The sequence below is a fragment of the Ochotona princeps genome, chromosome 16 (assembly GCF_030435755.1).
Source record: "Ochotona princeps isolate mOchPri1 chromosome 16, mOchPri1.hap1, whole genome shotgun sequence".
Taxonomy (NCBI): domain Eukaryota; kingdom Metazoa; phylum Chordata; class Mammalia; order Lagomorpha; family Ochotonidae; genus Ochotona; species Ochotona princeps.
The window spans coordinates 1,843,247-1,867,727 of record NC_080847.1 but is presented as its reverse complement, the minus strand read 5'-3'; the positions used below and the strand labels follow the sequence as shown (position 1 = coordinate 1,867,727).

Sequence of the window (24,481 nt, the reverse complement as noted above, 5' to 3'; positions counted from 1 at the left end):
TCCATCCTTGGCCGTGTGCGCAGTTTTGTTTGGGAGGTCGCATCTTTGCGGTCGGCTGGGTGTCCCGAGGAAGCCCTTGGCAAGGCAGCCAGTCGGCCAGGAGCACTGCTGAGGAGTCCTGCCAGCTGAGGGGCAGGGCGAGAGGGCAAGGTGTCCTTTGTCTCGGTCACTGTGAAGAGCGTGAGGCGTGCACATGATGCAGGACGCAGCAGGGCCAGGCCAGCGCTGTGAGGTGGCTTCCCGGCGTTCAGCGCCTCCGACTGGAGGGCTCGCTGCGCCCACCGCTCCCATCACCCCCGGAGCGTGGCGGACCGCCTCGCTAACCTCGGGCTGCTTTTCTCATAGACAAGGAGAGACTTGTAGAACTGCTCCGTGCCGCGAAGCAGAGGGCACTCTCGGCAGTGGCAGCGACAGACGCGCTGGCAAGCTCTCCGAGGGACAGTCCCACCGTCTCCCTGAGTGGTAAGGGCAGGCTCAGAGGCTGCTCACAGCTTGCGGCCGTGCAGCCGGGCAGGCCCGCGGGCCGCAGCGTTCAGGGCAGGGCCTTGGCGTCCCTCCGTGGTGGCGCTGAGCCTCCCTCCGAGGCCTGCCCAGGAAAGCGCAGTGCCCGCTGCCCCAGCTGTTGTCTCCTGCCTTGCTGGCACCTGCTCTCGCCTCCTCTTCAGCCTGCCGGCTCCTCTCTGGCTGCTTCCCTGGCCTTGACTCTCGTCTGCTTGAACTAGACAGGTTCTCTGCTGGCCTGACTTCTTCCTCCTGCTGTTTCTTGCTGGTTGCCCCTTGGGGCATCTTTCATGGACGGACTTGTCGCTGTCACGCAGCCATAGCTGGGTGAACGCGCCCTGGAGGCCCGGGTCCGCGTGTTGTCAGACACCCCCGACACTGCCTAACCTTGTTCCTTGCTTTGTTTCCGAAAGAAGCAGACACGCAGCCCGTGCCGCTGGAGACTGACAAGCCCGTGGGTGGAGCCGCCTCCTTGTCCGACATCCCCAAGGCTGTGGAGCCCGGCCGACCGGAACAACTCCGCGTCCAGGAGCCCGCCCCTGCCAGCGGTGAGAAGGCCAGGCCGAGCGAGGCCCCCGGGGGCAAGAAGAGCCTGAGCATGCTGCATCACGTCCGGGGTGCCGCGCCCAAGGACATTCCTGTGCCGTTGTCCCACAGCGTCAACGGGAAGAGCAAGCCCTGGGAGCCCTCCGTGGCTGAAGAGTTTGCGCACCAGTTCCATGAGTCGGTGCTGCAGTCCACCCAGAAGGCGCTGCAGAGGCACAAAGGTGAGCGGCCACGGGGGCGGCCGCCCGCCCAGGACACGGGCACCTGGGGGCAGCAGCAGAAGGGCCTGCGGGCCCGGCCACATGGAGGGACGCTCGAGTCCAGTCCGCAAGCGCTCTCCCTCCTGACCTGGCAGGTCATGGTGTTGGTTAACCGTCAGTAGCTGCGTCCCACCAGGAAATCTGCCAAAAGCCACTCGCTCCCAGCCGAGGCGTTTGGCTGTGACACGGTGCTTTCACGTGGGCCGAGAGGCAGCGTGGTCCCTGCTTTCTGCAGTTTAAAATGAACCCCCACAGCCTAGAGTGCCCTGCCACATCTTCCCATAGCTTTGTCAGGATTGGGGTGAGCTGGCTTTGGCAGGTGGCCCTCCCCACCCCACAGTGGTGTCTTCCTCCTCACCTGCCTCCCAGAGCTGGCTTCCCGCTGGTTTCCCTTTGGCTCTGGGACAGTCCAGGGTTGCTTCCGCCTCATCCAGGCCTTACCCTCGGCTGACCCCGCCGGACTCCTTTTAGCTACCAGACCGGTCCCCTGAGCTGGCCTCGAGCTGTTGACACAGGAGGCAGTACATGCTTGTGCAGATGAGGTCACAGCCACGCGCTGCCCCCAGGGCTCCGGTCTGGGAGTCTCACCAGGGGAGGCCGCTTCCGGCCACCCCAGCCCGGATACCACCCCTGTGAGGAGTGAACTACCTGTTGCAATGGCTGCTTCTGTTTAGGGAGCCAGACTCCCTGGGCCCCGAGGCTTGGTGGGGGGTATCCCTGCTCCTCCCTGGGTGGGTGCAGGCAGGACCCCAGTCCCTAATGTGAGCGGTTCTCTCCCTGCCTGGGGCACAGCAGTGCTGTCCGCAGAGCTGACCCACAAGGCTGATGCTTCCGTCCGCTACAACATCCCCGAGCTGCAGTCCACGGGCCGGCTTCCTGCGCCCCAGCACAACGGGCAGCAGGAGCCCCCAGCTGCGAGGAAGGGCCCGCCGGCGCAGGAGATGGACTGCAACTCAGCGGAAGAGGAGGAGGAGGAAGAGGACGACGAGGAGGAGGAAGACGTTCCCAGGCGCAAGTGGCAAGGGATTGAGGCGATATTTGAAGCTTACCAGGAACACATAGAAGGTACGAACAGAGGGGAGGCATGGCTGAGGCAGGGCAGCGATGGGGTCGTCATGGGCCAGATGCAGACAGCAGGCGTGAGCCCTCAGGTATCCACGGCGGGTAGTTCTTCCTTAGACATGAGCCTAAGCCAGCTGTGGCGCCTGCCAGGCTAGACACAGACCCTGCAGAATGGGATCTGTCCCCGCATCCAGCTCCTCCTATCTCCTGGTAGGGATGTGGGCAGCCCCCACCCAGGGCAGGAGTTGCCCTGCGGTGTGCGCCAGTTCCCTCCTCAGCTGCCTCAGGTTTCATGTCCAGGTGAGCCTCTTGGCGGAGGTGGCAAGCCCTTGCTTGAGATTTACTGAGCTGCTCTGGTTCCCCTGGAGATGGGGTGGCAGCCACAGCATTCCCTGCAGACAGGGCGCCTCCTACTGGGGGTTGCGGGGTGCCCAGCCCGTTTGGCCGTACTGTCTGTCAGCTTGGAATTTCTTCCCTCACCCGTTTCCTGGCATGCTCCCAGCCGCCTTTGGTGTGCTCACGTTACAATCGGTTTCCTTGCCCGGCAGTGAGTCCTGTTGTGTCCGACTTGCACAGGCTTGGTTTGACACCTGGTCCCTGCAGCCAGGCACCGATGGGCCCTTTCTCATTAGGTTGCACACATTCCCTTGGAAAGCAACCATCGGTTGTGGCGTGCACGTGTCACTAGGGCACTAAAGTAACTACTGGGCTCTGCTTTGCTACCAAGATGTTCTTTGAAACGTCTAGCTGTTCATAGAGCCGGAGCGGCAGGCCAGACGTCACCCTGAGCGACTGCACTGCTGCTCTTTAAGCCGCCCGATGTGGATGCTGGGGTTGCCAACAGCAGATCCACCTGCTGCTGTGTCACAGCATTTGCCTTATGGCTGTCTAGCCTAGTGGTCATCGGACATCCCATATTGGAGTGCCTGGCCTGAGACCTGCCCCAGCACTGGAGGTGTCTGAGGAATGAGCCACCAGCTTTGATGTCAGTCTGCTTTCTGTTGTTGCACGTGGAGTCTCCTCAGGTGGACTGGGCCCTTAAGAGGCAGAACTCTCCCTCCCACAAGCTGGCTCCCCAGGCCCTGGACATGCAGGGTGATGCTGCCTTTCCTTTCAGAGCAAAACCTGGAGCGGCAGGTGCTGGAGACGCAGTGCCGCCGGCTGGAGGCGCAGCACTACAGCCTGAGTCTCGCGGCCGAGCAGCTCTCACACAGCATGGCAGTAAGTTGGGACCTGCATTCATCATCCCCGTTTTGGGGTGGGGGCGCCTGCTCTTTGGCCAGGCAGGGGAGCTGCTGCTGACGAGCATGTCCTGTCCCCAGGAGCTGAGGAGCCAGAAGCAGAAGACTGTGTCAGAGAGAGAGAGGCTCCAGGCCGAACTGGACCACTTACGGAAGTGCCTTGCCCTGCCTGCGATGCACTGGCCTCGGGGCTACTTCAAGGGGTACCCTAGGTGACGGTTTCCCGTACACCAGGCTGAACCTATAGCATAGAAAATATTATCTATTTTATTACCTTGAATATTTAATATTTTTCACTGGGAGGTTTGAAGCTTAAAACAAGGATGTGCCATGCATGAAGCAAAGGTTCCACACCAGGGAACACAGCGCTCCCCTCGACCGGCCGCCCGCCTCATCCTCTTCCCCGCGCAGCACACCACCAACACTAACTGGCACCTGCTCCTGGCCTTGCTGCGAGCCACTGCGGCGTCGGCTGGCAGGGGTTGGTCTCCTTCCTCGGGCCTGCACAAGGTTGGGGCGTTGTAAGTCAAGGGCTTCCGCTGCTTCAGTGTCTCACAAAATTGTCTTCAAAGCAACAGGCCCTGGGAGCACACAAAGCAGCCAAAAGGCGTTTCCTTGGAAAAGCACTCGCTGAGCCCACAAACTGGGGGGCCCTCTGTCCTACTCTGGGGGAGCAGTCACACCTACCACACCACAGCTGTGGCCGGGAAGAGTCAACGGTGCTTCAGCCTTGTACTGTGTATATATATTAAAGTTTTGTATGTTTTTATTACTTTAATTATTGTTATAAAAAGCCTGCCATTTTTAATATGTGGTTTGGGGAATTTTTGTTTTTCCTGTTTAGGTCTTTGTTTTTTTGTCTTTCTGGACAAAAAAAAAGAAAAAACCAAGTTGCTTTTTAGTGTTTGTACTGCTGCTGGTCAGGACATCAAGGGGAGGTGACCGTGCTTCCTGCTGGCGCCTGGGCCGTCCCCGGGCTGCCAGAGCCCTGGGCCCTTCTCACCTCCACCACCGCCCCATGCTTGGGCAAGCTGCGAGCGAGAGGCCTCCACATGCACGCACATGGCAGCTACACAGGACCGCTCGGGAAGCCATCCCTGCCGGTGAGCCCAGAGGCTTGGCGTAAATGTGGCCGCAGTGGAACCCCGTTCCTGGATCTCCAGGAGTGGCCAGAAACGGGGGGGGGGGGGGAGGGCGGGGAAGCATCACACTAGTGCAGAGGTGGGGGCGCTCCTGTCCCAGCCAGCAGGGGTTTCTGGCACCGAGGGTCTGACCTTGTGCCCACTGTAGTCGGGGGTGGAGGCTTCGCAGCATGGAGCAGCTTGCTGGCAGCTGGCACGTAGTCACTTCTCTGCCCCCACGCAGCTTGTTCTGTGTGTCTGCCAAGAAATCTCCCAGTCACTAGCAAACTCAGACAAGAAGTGCTGCCAGCGCTCTCGGCAATCAACCCGCACCCTGCTCTCCATAGAAGCAACTGCAGGAGAGCCGGAGGCTGTGCCGTGGGCCGCCTCCATGGCAGGCACGGTCCTCAGGTGTGGAGGGCAGTCCCGCTGCCTTCCCCCAGCTCGGTCTGCTTGTTGGCGTGAGAGTCGCCGCATCCGGGCACTGCACGCCAGGCCACCTCCCACATACTCCGACCAGCAGGGGCCTTGGTCGGTTGCGAAACCAGTATAACTGGTATAATAAGGAAGCAAGGTATCTGAGGGTGTCCCTTTAACGTCAGTGCTGCTAGTGGGGTAAAGGACGTGCCATCTCCTTGGCAGGACGTGGCCTACCTCTTTCCAACCGTGGAAAGGCTAAGCTTACCTGCCGAGCTGCTCTCTGCCCCATGACAATCAGAACCTGCACATGCTGTTCAGCCCCGGGGCCTGCAGCGGGCGTCCCACCCTCCCGCAGCGCCTCCAGAGGCTCAGCTAGGTAAACGGAACACCTAAGTGGCACTAACCCTGCTGCGGCGCTGGAAGGCGACTGCGGGACATCTGCGGTTGGGAGCTCGTGGTCGGCCAAGTCTCCGAAGTGAAGCTGAATTCCAAGCCAGAGACCCCTTCCCCGAGCCGCTCAGTGAGTAGGAAGTGCCAAGGCCGCCCGGCAGATGGAGACTGTTAGCACAAGCCGGCTGCGCTCCTCTGCAATGTCCAGTAGCCGCTTAGCAGCACTCTGTCTCTGTAACCAAACCTTACTGCTCGCACTAGTCTGTCCCCACCTTCCGGTCCAGTGCTTAACTTCTTAGCTCTGCCTGGCCTGAGGGAGACCGCGCTCACTGGCTCGCTCTGCGCTGTGCTAGCTCCCACAGCAGTGAGCCCACACACGGCGGGCAGCAGGACCGTGGTGCCTCGGCCACTCTGGGGGCACTTTAGATGCTGTGAAATGAAATCTGTTCTAAGTGTACTTGTTTGGATTAATTGTATTGTAATATTTGTTGGATGTAGTAATTAGGTATTTATGAATATATTGCTGTAATTTTTGACAACATCCCCCCAAAATAAAATCTTCCTGAATCACGCTAAGAGGAATATCTTTTTTCCTGCCTCTCCCAAGCCACCTCCCCTAACCCTCAGGAACTGCAGCCTCTCTGGCTGAGACCGATGTCAGAGGGGAGACGGGAACCGAGCCTCCACCGGGACAGGTGCCCCCGCCAGACACACACCCTCGGAACTCACGGTCCGTTGCGAGCCCGTCTTCTCATCCGGGGCAGCAGCACACACAGGTGACTTGGGCCCTGAAGGGCAGACACCAGTCCCCATGCTCCAGGCTACCTCAGTCACATGCGCCCAGCACGCACTGCTGACACGCTGGGTACCAAAGAACCTTCTAGTCACTACAATGCCAATCGCTTCTTTCTAAACAAATTCCTGTAAGAGAGCAAAGAATTCCAAGAGCTGTGATTAACCGATCTCTCCAAAGCCCCTGCTATCTACAGGAGCCCTCCAAGCAGAACTGGTCCCACTCACTGCTGCCTTCACTGGACGTGTCCAGTCGGTCCATCAGGCCATCCCCACCCCAGGCCTTGTTCCTCTCACTCGGCAGCCACGCAGGACAAACACCCAACAAAGTTGGATGGCGTTAACTTCACTTTTATTGGGCATCAGAACTTCAACAGCAAACACAGCTGGGCATCACCACTCCACCTGTCACTCGTCTCCATGACGCACAGGTGACAGTCCTGCCCCGGGGACGGCTGCGCACAGCACACAACGCCCTGCTACAGAAACCAACGTACTCGTCAAAACCGCGTGCTTTCTTCAACGAAAGGAAAGCTGACTTCTGGAAACAGCATTCCAGGGAGCTGTCAGGACCAACAGCAGAAAGCCACTGTCTGCATCCCTGCACGTCCTTCAAGTGCTCAACAGAAAGCCCCTCGACACGGGATGCGTGGGCCCACCCTACAAGTCCTGGGACTGGGCGCTCTCCGAGGGCTGCAGGTTGGTGCGGAGCTTGTACATGTGATTGAGAGCCCGCGTCAGGAAAGCCCCGCTGGTGTTGATCTCCATCAGCGTCAAGTTATCCAGCTAAACAAGGAAGCAAGGAAGTTCACAATATGAAAATCAAGGTAACCCCAAGGAAGAAGCCAGGATTGCGTGTGCAGTCCTCCCTCTGTGTCAGCACCAGCATCCCATAAGGTCCAACTCTGAGCTGCTCCACTTCCTGTTCAGGGCCTGCGTAAGGCTGGGAAGGCAGTGGGGGGGCCTAAGGCTTTGTGCCCTGCTCCTACACAGAGACCCAAGGAAGCTCCTGACTGGCGGCTGGCTCAGCTCTGGCCACTGCAGCCACCTGGCGAGTGTAGACAGACACGGATCCTGCACGTGTACCCGCTGCTGCCTTACCTTGGCGTGCGCCTCCTGCTGCCTGATGAAGCTGTCCGTGGACACCCGCAGCTTGGCTGTCCGGGTGTCCCACATGTCCTTCACCAGCGTCCGGATCTCATCTGCTTTCGGGATGTCATCTGAAGCACTGAAGACGCAAGGGACAATTAATAAAGCAGCTCTCAGTGACCCTAAAGCAGCACCAGGCAAGTGGCTGCTCGGATTCTATCGTAGACTCAGACTGCTCCGCTGCTTCCAGTGTGTGTGCTGCTTGGATGGGCAGTGGAGCAGCGAGTACTTGAACCAGCCTCATGTGGCATGCTGATGCCACAGGCAGAGGCTTTCTCTGCAATGCAACAGGAGAATGTTCCAGGTGCTAGCTCAGAGGCCACGGCTCCTGCACTACAGGGTCAGCAGCTCTCCTCTGCACCTGACCAGCCTTGGTGCCCATAGACCGACAGGACTCTGTCTGGGGGAGGGATGCGGGGGGGGGGGGAGTGGAGGAGTAGAAAAATGGTGTTGGGAGGGCAGACAGATCTTCATTGCTGGCTCACTCCCAAGTACCACAACAGCCCAGGCTGGAATGGCAGAAGCCAGGAGCCTAGAACTCACCCAGGTCTCTCACACGGGCGCAGGGCCCAACAGCTTGGGCTACCATTTGCTGTCCCAAGAACATTAGCATGGAGCTAGATCAAAAGTGAAGTAAGTGGCCAAGACCGACCACCAGCATACACCTCTGTTCTCACAAAAGCCCTGAACAGCAAAAGTAGTCCCACTGTGCGGGTAAAACAGACCAAGAGTCACAGATTAGTGCAGACCGACAAGTGCTGGGCAGCACCTCAGCACAGCAGCAGCCTGCCTTTGGGGAATGACGGTGACAGCCAACAGCGCCCACCCCGGGCCTCCAGAGTCCACTAGGAGCTCTCCACACGCTACAGCGGGCTCCTGCCCAGGCCAGGCTGCAGCAGTGCCATAAAACTCATGCGGTGAACTTTGTGAAAGTGTTTAGGTCTCACGCTCTGTTCAGCAGGGGAAAGAAAAAGGAGCCGGATGCTGTCAGCTGAGCTGCAGAGGTGCACAAGGCCCCTCGGCAGCAGGTCTGTGCCAGAAACTGCACACGACACGGAGTGCAGGGTCCGCTGAGGCCCCACACGTGGGAGACGCCCACTCCGGGCCTGGTGGCTTGCCTCTCTTCCCCTCCAGACACACCAGCCACCCCAAGCACAACACACTCCTCGCTGCCAGCCACCCTCTCCCCTGCAGCCCATTTCACATGGACGCCCCTTGGGCGGCTCCTCTTGTAGCCCACAGGGTTTCCAGCAGGGCTGTTGATCACGCCCACATTCGAACCAGGAGCTCGGTCGGCCCCATGGCCGACTTGTGTCTCCCCGAAAGCACAGCGCGGCGCTGGTTCTCAGCTGCACCTCATCCACCCACCGTCTCCTGTCAGTGTAAGGACAAGTACTTCACGCTTCTAGCTGGGCAGCGAATGGGACAAGCAATTCCTGTGAACCAAGTTGCTGGCTCCTGGCTTCAGCCTGGCCCACTATGGGGCACAAGCGGGTGGACGGGAAGCTTTTCCACTCGTTGTTTGACCTGACCTGAGGAGGGTACCAGGGATCTCCCAGCGCTGAGCCAGATGGAAGCCGGACGCCCACACTCCACCAGGCGCGTGGCCAGGCTTCCTCCCAGTGTGTCTTAGCAAAGCTCGACTTCTGACCCAGCAGCAACGTGATCAAGGCACCAAAGGGCTGCCTCCAAATTCGCAAAGAGAAAAAAGTTTAAAACATACAGATATTTACAAGAGGCCTGGCAGCCTGTCAGTGTCCCCTAACCCTCTGTCAGCTCTCACAGGCAGGCTGTGGTAACCATAGTCCAAGTGTGGGCGGAGCAGCACACGGCTCCTCCATCGTATATGGGCTTACGTCTAGGCTGCTCCACTTCCGACCCAGCGCTGTGCACGGGGCCTGGGAAAGCAGCAGAAGGCGGCCCGAGTCCTTGGGCCCTGCACCCACCTGGGAGCCCCTGAGGAAGCTCCGGGCTGCAGATCAGCTCAGCTCCGGCCGTTGTGGCCATTTGAAGAGCAACCAATGGATACGAGACCTGTTCTGTTTCTCCTCTCTCTGTGTAAAACCTGCCTTTCAAATAAAAACAAATCTTAAAAAAAAAAGTTCAGGGGGGCAGTGCCAGCATCCCCACATGGTCACAGGTTTGGGTCCCGGATGCTCCATTTTCTATCCAGCTCTTACTAATGCACCCCGGAAAACAGTGCAGGATGGCCCAAATCCTTGGGCCTCTGTACCCACCCACACAGGAGACTTGGCGGAAGCTCCTGGCTTCAGACCAGCCATCTGTGGACAGTGCAGACACTGGGTGGTGACGCACCCGAGTGCCTACGCAGGAGTCCCACCTCCATCGTAGACCAGCATCTGCTATGCCCAGAAGGCAGCAGACGGTGGCCCACATACATGGGCCCCTGCCCCTCCCATGGGAGACCCAGCCTTTACTGCCGCAGGCATGTGGGAAGGTTAACAGCGGACAAAAGGTCCCTGTCTCTCCCTGTCACCTCCTTTCTAATGCTGTCCCAGGAACTTCAGAACCTTGGCACTAGGGCAGCACAGTGAGCCGACCTCTGTCTGCCATGCCAGCAGCCCATGCTGCAGGGCTGGCTGGAATCTCAGCTTCCCTGCTTTCGCTCCAACCCCCTGTGGATGCTCCTGGGAAAGCAGCACAGGAGGCCCTACTGCAGGATCCTGGCTCTGGCTTGGACCAGCCCCGGCCACCGCAGGAGTGAATCAGATAGGAAAGAGGTATCTACACACACACACACACACACACCCCAATACTGACTTTCAAAATAAAAAATAAATCTTAAAAAAAAAATGCCTTCTATATTGCAAAATTACTTTTAAGGATCTCTCCTAAGTAAGACTGCTAACACTTGCCAGCCCCATCCACTCACATGAGCCTCAGCGTGCAGAGCAGGCACTGCACCAGGGACACAATACCAAGACACAACATGGTCCTTCCTTGCCCTCAGTCAGTGGGGTGGGCAGTGCTTGGCCCAGCAGTTCAGGTGCCACCTGGGACACGTGCATCCCCACCGGGCTGTCTGTGCCACCACAGGGCCCGGCTTCCTGTCAGCATCTCTCATGGGAGGCGGCAGGCTCAAGGAGCTGGGTCTGCCACCCACACAGGAGACAGGTTGGAGTTCCAGACCCCCAACTTCAACTGTTGCAGCCATCTGGGGATGAGCCCACACACAGGAAATGCCCACCCACCTCATTTCTAATAAAAGCACAATTTTTAAGAAGGGAAAGAAAATGACCCTGTGGGGAGTGCCATGGGGGTGTGCACGGAGCTGGCCGGGCCTAAGCCAAGGAGGGGTGCAGACCGGGCACGGAGTCGCTGAGGACACGCGGTGCCTGCGGAGCTGGGAGGGCCAAGGGCTGGGAGTCCAGAAGGAAAACCAGCCAAGCTCTCCACTGATCTGAATGGCACAGTCAAGACTTCAGGCGACACCACGCTGTGAAAGGAGCTTAAGCCTGCCCGGCAGTGCCAGCATCCGCCATGGGTGCCAGTCACGCCCCAGCTCCTCCCTTCTGCTCCAGTCCCTTGCTGACGGCTTGCGCCCTGCACTCACAGGAAACGTGGAAGCTACCGGCTTTTGAACCAGCCCAGGCCTGGCCATTGCAGCTACCTGCAGAGTAAACCAAGATACAATATTCTGTCTTCCCTTCTCTCTCTTGAACTTTGCCTTTCTAATAGAATAGCAACAGTAGTAACAACACAAAAAGAAAAGCCTGGAAAAGCTCTGCGGATTTTAAGCAGGGCGCCCCGTGGCAGTACCACCTTTTAAAAGACCACTCTGGGAGACTCCAAGATGGCTGGACGGGGAGCTCACTCGGGGATTTTGACAGGAAAACTGGTGAGAGCCCTGCAGGGGACACACGGAGGGGCCAGCACAAACACGACAGTGGTGCTTCTGTACGACAGTATGCCACATGGGTTCAAGTCCCAGCTTGATCCCCTCCGGATCCAGATCCCTACTGCTGGACCTGGGAAAGGAACAGAAGGTGGCTCTCGTCCTTGGGCCCCTCCGCCCACGTGGGAGACCTAGGGGAAGCTCCTGTCTTAGGACCAGCCCAGATCCAGCCACGGTGGCCACTTGGGGAACACACCAGCACATGCAACATTTGTCATGACTCTGCCTTTCAAACAGAAATAAATCTATCTTACACACACACACACACACACACCTCCTCCAGCTGCGCCCATGCCCGGCTGTCGCGCTGTTGTCTGCTGCTGGATCCAACAGCTACAATGGGGAATGACGAGGCGTTTCCCTCAAGCCCAGCCCAGTGAGCAGTGAGGGGAGGACGCAGCTCTGTGTCCCGTGCAGCCTTTCACTGGAGCCAGGCAGAGGATGGGCACTCCTTTGGCTTCATGGGGAAAGAGCCCCTTTCTCCCCACTACCATCCACAGGGAGGGCTAGACCAACCAGCTTCTAACGCCACCTAAAGGGGAGGGCAGACGGCAGCGCAGAACCACCAGATTTCAATAGAGGGACAAGGGACCAGCACAGTGGCGTAGCACATTAATCCTCCAACTGTGGTACCCAACAACCAGAACCGGAATGGTGAGGACCTCAGGGAGGGCCACTGCTCGTGCAGGGCGGGGGTACATCAAGCAGGGCTGGCCACGCACCCACCGGTGTGCACGACACGCAGCAGTGGGAGAGCAGCTTGGCGAACTCCTCTGTCAGGACACAGTCCCTGCAGTGAGTGCAAGAACCAAGACGGGGAGCAGCCCAGACCAGTTCATCTCACCTGCTGGCAAATCTGAGAACCAGAATGGTATGTGCAGTCAGTCCACATGAGAGCCAGACTGGGGGCTAGCAGGGCTGGGCTAGGCTGGAGCACACACTGGCAAATGCCAAGCTGAGGCAGACTAGGCTGCAGTACCCAACCAGCACATCTGAGACCCAGGGTGGGGGTGGGGGGCAAACCCAGCAGCGGGGCTGCAGGGGCCTCCCTGCTGGGCCACTACTCCCACTGGTGAGCGTGAGAGCTGGGATCAGGGGCAGACCAGGTTGGGCAGGGCTGCAACACCTGTGGGCCTCATGTCAGATGGATCAGAGGAAAGCCAGGCTGGGCTGACTGTTGCTTCTGGCGCATGCACAAGCCAGAGTGGGCACAGGTGGGCTGGGCTCTGCCGCAGCATCAGCTGGCAGATGCTGGCACAGGGGGTAAATTCTGTCAGGGTAAACCACAGAACCACCTGGAGTGTTAAATCCAAAAATGGGAGTGGGCTCATCAGGGGAACAGTGGGCTACTCCCTCTTGGGCTGCCACTCTCACTGGTGAGCATGAGAACCAGGATTTGGGCAGGCATGGCTGGCACCACTGTAGACTGGATAGAGGGGCCGGTTATGATGAACTAGCCTTCAACGCCCACTGACACGTATGACTGCTGAACAGGATGTGGGACATTCTGGCAAGCACAGGACCCAGGGCAGGAGACAGGCCTGGTGGGGGTTATTGTGGGTCACTCATCCAGGCTGCAGCTCCCAATGGTTTGTATAAGAGCCAAGTGTGTGCTGGGCAGGATCGGGCTGGACTGCAACACCCACTGGCTTGCGTAGAAGAAAGGGCTAGAAACAGAACTGACCCAGCAATTGCAACTACCGGTGTGTATGTAGGCAGATTTGGGCAACAGACTGGACCAGACCCTGTACAGGCAAGCACACACAAGAATCAGGTCTGGGATCACCTCAGATGAAGTTTCTTTGGGGATCCCTCCAATCTAACTGCCGGACCCAGAACCCCAACCACGGAGAGAAGTGCAGGTTCCATGGTCTGCCATGGAGTGCAAGCGTCAGAGCTGGGCCTCCTCAGAGGCTCAGACGGAGCAGTGGACAGCGTGTCCAGGTGCACAGGGAGGATATGGCAGTCCATCGGAACCTGCAGAGGACACCTGGTACCACACAGAGGACAGAAGACAGAACAAATCAATCAACTACGCCAGCCAGGTGTTGGCAGTGAAAATCTGGGCAAATGGAGACTCTAAGGTGGACCACGTCAGCCAGTGGATTCTGGAGAGATCTCACCGTGCTTGGAATGGTGAGACTGGCAGCAATTCTGAACAGCTGAACTATGAAAACCACTCGAGCAGGACCCTGGGAGCATGCCCCACGTTGGGGACCTGGGATGGGTGGGAGGCTGGGTGGGGCTTCTCCCCTTATCTCTCCCCTCGCCCCCAGACACAGGGAGGAAAAAAGAGAATGTGGAAACAATGGTATTACCCACTTGCCTCTAGCCGCTGACCCTTGGCGCCCAATCAGCTATATAAAAATCATCAAAAAGCAAAATTAAAAAGAAAATATAGAATTGTTTAAAAAGTAAAAAAAAAAAAAGTTAAACAAAAAATATGGCAGTAGCAGGAAGCAGTATATTAAACATAAATAAGGGAAACCTAAAGGAAACTTAAAGTGAAGAAAATGAACTCCAGGGAAGAGGAGGAGTCAGACAGCAGAGCAACGGAGAGGACCGGCGAGCAGGGCCCGCTGTGGTTACTTAGAGACGTGACCAGCGAGCCTGCTGCAGCAGGACCTCAAAGGAAGGTGGACTTGGTGAGGATGGAGCGAGAGAAGACTTTAATAGCAGTTGGGGGCCCGGCGAGGTGGCCTAGCAGCTGAAGTCCTCGCCTTGAACACACCAGGATCTCATATGGAAGCTGGTTCTAATCCCGGCAGCTCCACTTCCCACCCAGCTCTCTGCTTGTGGCCTGGAAAAGCAGTCGAGGACGGCCCAAAGCCTTGGGACCCTGCACCCGCGTGGGAGACCTGGAGGAAGTTCCTGGCTCCTGGCTCCGGATCATCACAGCTCCGGCCGTTGCGGTTGCTTGGGGCGTGAATAAGCGGACGGAAGATTTTCCTCTCTGTCTCTCCTCCTCTGTATACCTGACTTTGCAATAAAAATAAATAAATCTTAAAAACAAAAAAAGAATAGCAGTTGGGTCAATGCATAAACACACAGAGATCTCCTTATTACATTTTGACTGCCTTTTAATAAACTTGAAGACCTAAAAGAATAAAGAAAGATGAAGAATTCAACCTGCTGAGTAAAACGCACAATGGAAAGCCTTGCCCAAAGATTCTCTGAGCTCCAGGACAGTTCTCAGGGAAGATCTCCAATTCAGCCCCCCATTCAGCCAAGAACCACGCGTCAGCACCAAAGACCTCACGTGGCCGAGCAGGCCAGAAGGTGTGGCTGAAACTGGACAAGGTCTAGCCAGCGCAATACCCCACACAGGCACGCTCAGATCTTCACCACGACACACGCTAGGCAAACCCTGCAGGGTGAGATGACTCCGACGTGCACGAAACGCCCGGCCACCTTCACAGCACCTCCAACCAGACTTGTAGCTCACCTCCCAGATCAAACTCCACAGGCCAGGGTCAGGCCGGCTCGGAGGCTTGGCAGGCTAATCCGCTGCCTGCAGCAGCGCCATCCCATACGGGCACTAGTTCAAAACCCGACTGCACCACTTCCCATCCTGCCCCTGCTCGCAGTCTGGGAAAGCAGTTGAGGACGGCCCAAAGCCTTGGGACCCTGCACCCGCGTGGGACCCAGAAGAGGCTCATGGCTCCCAACTTTGAACCAGCCCAGCTCTGGCCATGGCAGCCATTTGGGGAGTGAACCAGCAGATCTCTTTTTAACTCTTTCAAGTAAAATTAATCAATCTTTATATTTAAAAAGAAAGGACACAGACTGCTTTAATGGACTGAAATTATGACCCATCTATTGACTGACTACAAGACAGACCCTTCACCAAGAGTCAAAGGACAGACCCTGCATGCCAACAGGGAGGAAGGACAGCGCCTGTGGCCAGCGCAGTCAGCAGTGACTACAGTACACGCACAGGCACCTGGCTGTTTAAAACAAGTGTTCATGGAGCTCAAAGGACCCAGACTCTAAAACAGCAACACTGCGGGACGTCAACATCCGCCCTCACCCACAGAGATCAGACAGGAAACCAACAAAGAAACAACAGAGCCGGTCTACACTGCGGACCAGACGGACCTAACTGCTACCTACAGATGCAGCACACACTCCTCCCCACCAGTTCCTGGGAGCTACTCCAAAACAGACCACATGATAAGCCACAACGCAACTCTTGGCAAATTCAAAACAGCTGAGCTCACAGTGGCTCCTTCCTGGCCACCACAGAATGAAGCTGAAGATCACCAATTCAAGAAGTTCTTGAACATACTACTGAATGAACACTGTGTCACAGAGGAAATCCAAAGTCCCTGGAAACCAACCAAGTTGACAGCAAAATGCACAGGGCCCAGCAAGAGCTGTGCTGCGGAGGAAGCTCTGCCTTTCCGATGAGAATCCATCAACCTTGCCCCAGCCGCAGGCAACTGCCCAGAATGCCTCGTAGCCAGGCAAGTGAGAAAAGCAGCTAACAGCTGGTGGGCATCTTAGGCCTGGTTAATGCCAAATTTGTGTTAACTATACCAGTGTGCCAGCTTATTCTTTTTCTTTTTTAAAGATAAGTGGGCAAAGTGTAGGACTCCAGACCAGGACACACAACCCTAACCACCCACCCCAGGGTGGGCTGCAGACTGCCTGAGAAGATAGGGGAACCTACTGGAGCGGAAGCAGCTAGGGGAATGATTTCTGGGGTCACACAGGCCAGGCCACCACAATCGCAGGTAGGCAAGGGGGCTGAGGCAGTTTGGAGGGGAGGAAACTACAGGGCCTGTCTGGGTTAAGCCGAGGCACCCACCCCTGTGGGAGACCTGGGCTAGGCTAGCATTACCCGCCAAGCACTGGCACTGTCAAAAACTGGGGTTGGAGTGTATGCCTGGCGAGGCCAGCCACAGTACCACCTGTGAGTATCAGGGCAGGGGGTGGGCCAAGTCAGGCTGGACTGCTGAACCCGCCAGAAGAGAACCAGGTGGGGATGAGATTCTGTAGGGGAACTGTCGGGTCACCTGCAGGGGACTACAGAACCCACTGGTTTATGCAGAGGACTGGGCTGCTATTGGCCCAGAGTCAGGCTGGACCACGGAACTCAGCTTGAGTTGAATGTCAGGAAGCTACCTGACATTCATGGGGACTGGGGCCAGGACTCAGGCAGGGCCAGGCTGCAGGACTTCCCAGTGCATGCAAGGGCCAGGACTGAGGGCAGACTGTGCCAACCAGGGCTGTTGCCCCTGTAAGATCCAGGGCTGGTGCAGGCCTGGTAGGTGAACTTGGGCAACTCCCCCACTACGCATTAGCTCAGGCTGGGGAGTGCAACAGCAGGGGTTAGGGCTGGTCAGGGCCAGGCCTTAGCCCCCACTGGCACACATGACAACCAGGACAGGGCGTGGGGCACATCCGGCTGTGTTGGGCTGCAACATCTGCTAACAAGAGCTAAGACTGCGGGTGGGCCACATCAGGCTGGCTTGAAGCACCCACCAGTGCACCAAAGACCCAGTGGGCTGGGAAGGGGCTGGTAGGGGAACTCTGCAGACCCCTGCTGGGCTGTAGCTCTGGTGATGCAAGAGCTGGGGCTATGAGCAGGGCAGGCCGGGCAGGGCTGCAGCACCAATGGGCATCAGTATGGGCTGGGCTCCAGCACCTGCTGCTACTCCAGAAAGCCAGAATGGCTGAGGCAGGCCAGGCTGGGCCGCAACACCTGCCGGTCTGACACCTCAGTTGCTGATGCCTGTGTGGGGGACATGTCCAAACGCTCACGGGGGACATGACAGCCAGCTCATCTAGGCCAGCAGGGGACATCAACTGCCTCATCAGAGGATGGAAAGCAGAACAGGCTAGTCATTCTCCTGGCCGAGCTTTGCACCATGTTCTCGGTCTGTGGATGCACGGAGGTGGACCTGGTCAACCAGCAGACCTTGCAAAGATTTTCTCAACGCTGGAGCAACAAGACAAACACCTTCTCACAACTATCAAAAGCATCAAGTAACACCTTCAGAACCATCTCCCCACACAGGGGTCTCTATGGGTCTTCAAAGGACTGCTCTCACCCCTGGGTGCTAATGTGGTTAGACAGCAAGGAGCAGCCCTTCCCCTGCCCTCCCCTCCCCCAGACAGAGGAGAAGTACTGAAACATGCGTCCCACCACCTCCCTCCACACCTGACCCTCCCACCCTAACAGGAGACCCACAGGGCCATGCATCCCTCTCAACTATATAAACAATATTAAAAAGAAATTTGGAGCCTGGCAGGTAGCCTAGTAGCTAAAGTCCTCACCTTGCATGCACTGGGATCCCATACGGGCACCACTTCCCTGCCTGTGTCCTGGGGAAGCAGTGTAGGACGGCCCAAGGCCTTGGGACCTGCACCTGCGTGGGAGACCTTGCTCCTGGCTGTGGAGCACCATCGCAGCCACTTGGGGAGTGAACAAGCAGATGGAAGATCTTTCTCTCTATCTCCCCTTCTCTCTGTAAATCTGTCTTGCCAATAATATTGAATACATCTTTTAAATAAATAAAATAAATATAAATCAATCTTGGGGCCCAGAGCGATAGCCTAATGGCTAAGTCCTCATCTTGCACCTGCCGGGAACCACATGGGCACCAGCTCATTCCCAGCTGCCCCACTTCCCTTCTAGCTCCCTGCTTGTGGCCTGGAAAGTAGTGGAGGACGGCCCAGAGCCCTGGGACCCTGCACCTGCGTGGGAGACCCGGAAGAGCTCCTGGCTCCTGGCTTCAGGTCGGCTCAGCTCTGGCTGTTGTGGCCACTTGGGGAGGGAATCAACAAACAGAAGATCTTCCTCTCTGCCTCTCCTCCTCTCTATATATATCTTTGCAATGAAAATATTTTTGTAAAAAAGTAAAATACCTTGAAATAACTTAACCAACATGAGTGATCTCAACATTGAAAATTCTAAAACATTACAGAAATCGCAGATGACAGCAAACAAGGCAGGCCCTGGCATGCTTGTGCATGGCCCATATCCACAGCCCTGAAGGCACTCGAAGGGTCAGCGTGACCCTAGCAAACACCTGACACTCCCCTCCAATCCGAGGAAGATCCACGCGGGAACACAACAGGCCCCGAGAAGCTAATCAATCCTGGAGAGCAGCAGCAACTCTGCAGGCGTCACAGCACAGCCTGTGAGACCCAACAGGGGAGCAGCACGGCGGCTCAAGCCCGCGAACCCGCGACCTGCAGGCGCTGGCACCCATATGGTTGTCGGCTTGGGTCCCAGCTGCTCCACTTCCCATCCAGCTCCCTACTTACGTCCTGGGAAAGCAGTGGAGGACGGCCCAGGCCCCTGCACCCACGGGCTGGCCCTGCAAAGGCTCCTGTCTCGTGGCCCCAGGCTAGCCCACCTCCACTGCAGCCATCTGAGGCGGGGATGAAGAACAGCTTCTCCCGTTTCGCTCTGCCTTTCGAGTAAGATACACTTCTCACAGCCTCACCTCACCCCAGGCACTCCGGCCAGCACACAGACACCGGGGGAGCACAGCTGACGGGCTGTGCAGGAAAGGTGCCCTCACAGCCGGAGAGGTCACGGAAGACAAGCCCTGTGCCACAGCAGGGCCTTCCCACTCCTGGGAAGACCCCAAGGGGACCAGCATGTGAGGGTCGCCTGCAGCCCCCTGTTACCGTGAGCTCAACTGCACTAGCCAAGAGGCGACGTCAGCCCAGCTGCCCCCCGAGAGACGGCCAGGTAACGTACACCGTGGGCACTGCTGAGCCATAAAAGACAACGGCATCTCGTCTTTCGCGCCAGCGGATGCAATCAGAAACCATTCTGCTTGAAGAAATGTGCTGGTCCCCAAAAGACGAATGTCAAGGACTCCCTCTCTGTGACGACCCACACACAGCGCAACACTGACCAGCAGGGAGACTGCTGTTCTGGGCTGGATTATCCGACACAGCTTTTGCTTACACACTCACAGATTAGGCATTGTTTTTTATGTTATTTGGGTTTTTTTTGTTCTTAGTATTTACTGTGTGCCAGCTGTTGATATCTTTACTTACTGGAGTGTTAAACCTGCGATTGCAAACAGAAATGACAGTATGCTATCGTAAAAACAAGAAAGAAATTAAAGCAGAAGGGTAGCTGGGAGATTTGGGAAGGAGGGTGGGCCGTGCATCAGCAAACTCCTACAGCTGTACTGTGAGGGCCCGGCGCAGTGGCCTAGCAGCTAAAGTCCTCGCCTTGAACACACCAGGATCTCATATGGATCCCCGCAGCCCCACTTCCCATCCAGCTCCCTGCCTGTGGCCTGGGAAAGCATCGAGGACGGCCCAAGGCCTTGGGACCTGCACCCGTGTGGGAGACCCAGAGGTTCCTGGCTTCAGATCGGCTCAGCTCTGGCCATTGTGGCCACTTGGGGAGTGAATCAAGGACGGAAGATCTTCCTCTCCTCTCTGTGTACCTATCTGCCTTTCCAATAAACAAATAAATAAATCTTTAAAAAAGCAAAGCAAAAGGACGACTGAGACAGTGCTGTGCAGGCAGAGCACGTGTGCACACGCAAGGCAACCGATCACAGCAACCGATCACAGCGGAGCCCTCTGGCCGCGGCGGTGGGCGGAGCCCCGTTGGTGGGGCGGAGCCCCGTTGGTGGGGCGGGGCCGCGGCGGTGGGCGGAGCCCCGTTGGTGGGGCGGGGCCGCGGCGGTGGGCGGGGCCGCGGCGGTGGGCGGGGCCGAGAGGGCAGCAGAGCCCAGCCCTGGGCACGGGCCTACTTACTGATTGAGCAGGAGTGTGGTGAGCTCCATGTAGTAAGGGCTGGGCATCGGGGTGAAAGTTTCTTCCTTTCGTTCATGGTCCCTCATCTTCTCCAACTTTTCTGAAATGCAGAAGTTACAACATTTAACTTCACTACATCCAAAATACTATTATTAAACCTCCCCAACTTACCAAATGCCAATATGATCTATTTGCTCAAACAGCAAATACACAAACTTGCTGGCATGATTTGAGGCTTTTCTTTAAAATGAGCTGGGGGTGGGGGGTTGAGGCAAACAGCGGTGGACGGCCCAAAGCCCCCTGGGGAGACCCAGCAGAGGCTCCTGGCTCAGGACAGACCCAGCTCTGGCCACTGCGGCCACAGAGCAATGAGCCAGCAGGCTAAGAGCTCTCTCTTCCTCTCTCTGTAAGTCTACCTTTTAAATAAAAAATAAATAAAATCTTACACAAAATCAGTCTTGGGGCCTGCGTTCCGGCCTCCCAGCCAAGCCTGCATTTGCAATGCTGGCCTCCCAGTCGGGCTGCCTGGAAAAGCAAGTGACAGCCAAGCTTCGAAAGAGCAGGATGGGGTTCCACCCTCGCAGCTGTGGGCATCCAAGGAGCCATTGGAGGACAGAGGTCGGTCCACGCCCACCTCTGCCCTTCAAATAAGCACATCAATCTTGGACTGGTGTTGTGGCACAGCAAGTAAAGTCACTGCCAGCCGCGCTGGCGCCCCACTCAGGCACCAGTTCATGTCCTGGGAAAAGCAGGGCAAGGCGGTCCAAGACGGCCCCTGCTGCTCCCACGGGAGCCCTAACGGAGGCTCCAGGGTCCAGCTGGCCCTGTCCTGGCCATCATGGCTATCTGGGGAGTGAACTAACAGACGAAAAATCTCTCTTTTTAAAAGATTTATTTTTATTACAAAGTCAGATATATAGAGAGGAGGAGAGACAGAGAGGAAGATCTTCTGTCCGATGATTCACTCCCCATGCGGCCACAACGGCCGGAGCTGAGCCGATCCGAAGCCAGGAACCTTTTCCGGGTCTCCCACACGGGTGCAGGGTCCCAAGGCTTTGGGCCATCCTCAACTGCTTTCCCAGGCCAAAGGCAGGGAGCTGGATGGGAAGTGGAGCAGCCAGGATTAGAACCGGCGCCCATATGGGATCCCGGGGCTTTCAAGGCGAGGACTTTAGCCGCTAGGCCACGCCGCCAGGCCCAAGTAAATAAATCTTAAAAAAGAATCTCTTAATTAAAAAAAAAAAAGACAATTTACAAACTCCTGGGAAGCTCGGCTTAGTCACTGGAGTCGGCCAGCCAGGCATGCCCCGTTCAACCTGGCACGACTCTACAGTCACAGCTGCCTGCGGCTCCCTACCCATCCTGCTGCCCAGGCTGGGGAGTGTGTGCTGCACACAGGCACACACATCTATGCTTTGGGGTCCCACTCTAGAAAGGTGTCCCCCCCCCAAGGCAGGGTCATGGTGCTGGTCAGCCATCCTGCTACAGCCCCCGTCTGGGCACCCACTCTCCTCCATCGCCGCCCACCTCAGCTCACTTGTCACCTTGCTGAGCGTACCACGCCCCGTCCCAGCCTCCCAAGGGTGTCCTCGACACTCCTCCCTCAGACCCCCAGGCACACACACCAAAACAACTCTCTCCGGATGAGCCTCGAGGGCCCATGTCCCTCCCTGTGGCTTACTCCCAACACTGATGCTGCGCACGCACCCACGCTCAGCCCTCTGTGCCTCCGCTAAGGCAGCTCCCACGCCCGCAGCCCCGAGGACTGCCCAGCCAGCCCTCCCTGTACCTGAGCTAGCCTCTGACCTCACCCCGAGGCTGCAGACACAGGCTTCCTCGGCCTGCATTCACTCATGCCTCATCAACGCCAGGCAGGTGCTCAAGATGGCAACCCCCTCTCCTCACTCCTGCCCGTGATGCCCACTGCCCTTGTAACTTCTCCTGCCCCCAGTGCACTCCAGGCTTGCCCTCTCAGGGACCCAAGCCTACAACCTCGCAGGTCAGCCCCTCCTGCAGAGCCCGCCTCGTCTATGCTCTGTGCACCTGCTGCAGTCCGCCAGAGGGCCAGGCCACAACGCAGCGGGCCGTCCTTCACACTCTGGAGGGAGGATGGGAATGGCTCGCCTGCTCTGGAGACGGGCTGGCCGCTTCCTGCGTTATCCAACGAGCCCACCGCTGTGGGTGTCTATTACCACAAACAGGCACACCCAGGGGCCAGCCACCAGCGTCCCAGGAATGTTGGTTCAAGGCCCCACTACTCCATCTGACCCAGTTCCCTGTTCATGTGCAAGAAAGCAGTAAAAGATACATCGCCCAAGAGCGTGGGTCCCCGCCATCCGCGTGGGTCCCTGCCATCCGCGTGGGAGCCGCGTGGGTGACGCGTGGGTGCTGGCTCCTGCAGCACCCGCCAGCAAAGGGGCAGGCCAGGAGGGCTTCTAGGCGCAGCACTGGCAGCAGAGCTCGGGCAGGGGGAGACGAGCAGGCAGCTGCCCCTGCGCCCGGGTCTCTCAGGGGCTCCCCAGCTAGCTGCCGTGTTGCAGCCCTGACCACAGGCAAGACCCCAGGTCTGTGGGCCACCTCAGGGGCTGACCCCCACGCAAGGATGGAGGGCAGAACCACACACGGCCGGCTCCTCCAGGGCGGCCCCAGGACGCCATCAGAAGGCGGCAGCACGAGCACACTCAAACAGACACAAAGAACGATCGAGCCCATTCTAGAACGTGACCTCAGAACATTCCTCCCCACCTGCCAGGTGACACGGGGGTCACCTCCGTCCCAGCCGCTCAGTGTGACAGCAAGCAGCACTCCATCCCCACAACAGAAGAAACATCCGTCACCCACCCTCCCTCCCCCACCTAACCGGAGGCCCGCACGGGTCTGCAACCCCATCACACACGAACTCGGCATCAATATCATTAAAAAAAAAAAAAGGCCCTGGCCTGCCCAGCGCAGTAGCCTAGTGGCTAATGTCCTCACCTGCAACCACCAGATTCCATGTGGGCACCGGTTCTAATCCCGGCAGCTCCACTTCCCATCCAGCTCCCTGCCCGTGGCCTGGGAGGACAGTCGAGGGCGGCCCAAAGCCTTGGGGCCCTGCACCTGCATGGGAGACCTGGAAGAGGCTCCTGGCTCCTTGCTTCGGATCAGCTCAGCTCCGGCCGTTGTGGCCGCTTGGGGAGTGACCCAGAGGACAGAAGATCTTTCCCCGTCTCTCCTCCTCTCTGTATATCTAACTTTCCAATCAAAAATAAGAGATATAACAACAAAATAAAAACATAGCCACGAAAAGACTGAGACAAAGCCAGACATCAGACATGCACACCCGCCGAAGGAGGGGCCCGAGCCCCGGGTGGCCCGCGGACGCATCCCAAGGGCCGGCTCGCTGGCACTGACCCACGCGGCTGCGGGTTCGAGTCCCGGCTACCCCGTCCCGCCCAGCTCCCCGGCACACCTGGGCAAGCCCTGGACAGCCGGCCGAGCGCTCGGGAGCCCCGGCACGGGCCCCTGCGGCCACCGGGGACGGGCAGGGCAGGGCCTGGGCAGCGCGGGTCACCCCCAAGGGGCCGCCCCGGCCGGAGCTGCGCCCACCCGAAGCCAGGAGCCCCGCGCCCCCGCCGGGCCGCCCTCGCCGCCTTCCCGGGCCCCCCGGGACTCGGCCGCCCGCTCGGGCTTACCGGCGTCCATCCAGGCGGGGGCCAGCAGGCGGCACTTCTGTCTCTGCTTCAGGTTCAACGCCAGCCACAGGGGCACGTCCACCGGCAGGCCGGGCTGGAACGGGCCCAGGTCCCCCTGAGGAGAGCGCGGCCGTGAGGGCGAGGCCCCGGGAAGGCCGCCCCGCGCCCTCGGAGGGCCGCCTTACCCCGATGAGGTAAATCTTGTCCAGGCTGAAGTTCGGGATGATGGTCACCAGCTCCTTCTCGGCCAGAAACTCCACCTCGGCGGCCTCCATGGCGGAGCAGCTTCCCGCCACGGCGCAGGGCCCGCCCCCCGGCCGAGAAGACAGCCGCGGCGGCCAATCGGAACGCGGCGCTCCCGCAACGGGGCGGAGACCGGCGGTCGCCGCGAGCCCGCGGATTGGCCAGCCGGCCGAGGCGCGCGTCGGCCCCGCCCCGTCCCGTGGGCTCCTCGCTTCCTGCGTCCTCGCGCCGACTCCGCCCCTCCCCGCTCGGCCTGGCTGCTGCGCCTGCGCACTGCCTGACACCTGGGCGCGGGCGCGGGCGCGGGCGTCCACGCGGCTTCCCGGGTTCGAGGGCAGGGCCTGGGCCGCGTCTACACAGCCAGCCGTCCCTCCCCAGCCCAGTTCAGCACCTGGCTCTGGGACGATTCTGTCAGCCCGCGTCTTCC

At 58.3% G+C, this 24,481-nt stretch overlaps 2 protein-coding genes across 18 annotated transcripts in view; one reads left to right on the top strand and one right to left on the bottom strand.

Annotated features, from left to right (window-relative positions):
- The window catches only part of GSE1 (Gse1 coiled-coil protein), a 263,243-nt gene extending 259,131 nt beyond the window's left edge, over window positions 1–4,112 (top strand). For 13 of the 17 annotated variants that reach the window (XM_058674630.1, XM_058674633.1, XM_058674631.1 and 10 more), the window contains 5 exons: window positions 346–462; window positions 915–1,268; window positions 2,100–2,372; window positions 3,487–3,590; window positions 3,692–4,112. In XM_058674630.1, the coding sequence (XP_058530613.1) occupies window positions 346–462; window positions 915–1,268; window positions 2,100–2,372; window positions 3,487–3,590; window positions 3,692–3,826 (983 nt within the window). In that variant the 3' untranslated portion in view covers window positions 3,827–4,112. Of the gene's footprint in view, window positions 1–345; window positions 463–914; window positions 1,269–2,099; window positions 2,373–3,486; window positions 3,591–3,691 lie in introns of those variants that run through there. The other 4 variants (XM_058674629.1, XM_058674632.1, XM_058674635.1 and 1 more) reach the window with 4 other exon arrangements.
- A 2,853-nt stretch (window positions 4,113–6,965) lies between these two features.
- GINS2 (GINS complex subunit 2) lies at window positions 6,966–24,254 on the bottom strand. Its single transcript, XM_004584226.4, has 5 exons — window positions 23,997–24,254; window positions 23,812–23,926; window positions 20,138–20,237; window positions 7,435–7,561; window positions 6,966–7,119 (listed from the first exon to the last, which is right to left on the bottom strand). Exons 1-5 carry the CDS (start codon window positions 24,084–24,086, stop codon window positions 6,994–6,996), a joined length of 558 nt encoding a protein of 185 aa, XP_004584283.2. The 5' UTR covers window positions 24,087–24,254; the 3' UTR covers window positions 6,966–6,993.
- Window positions 24,255–24,481: the final 227 nt, after the last annotated feature.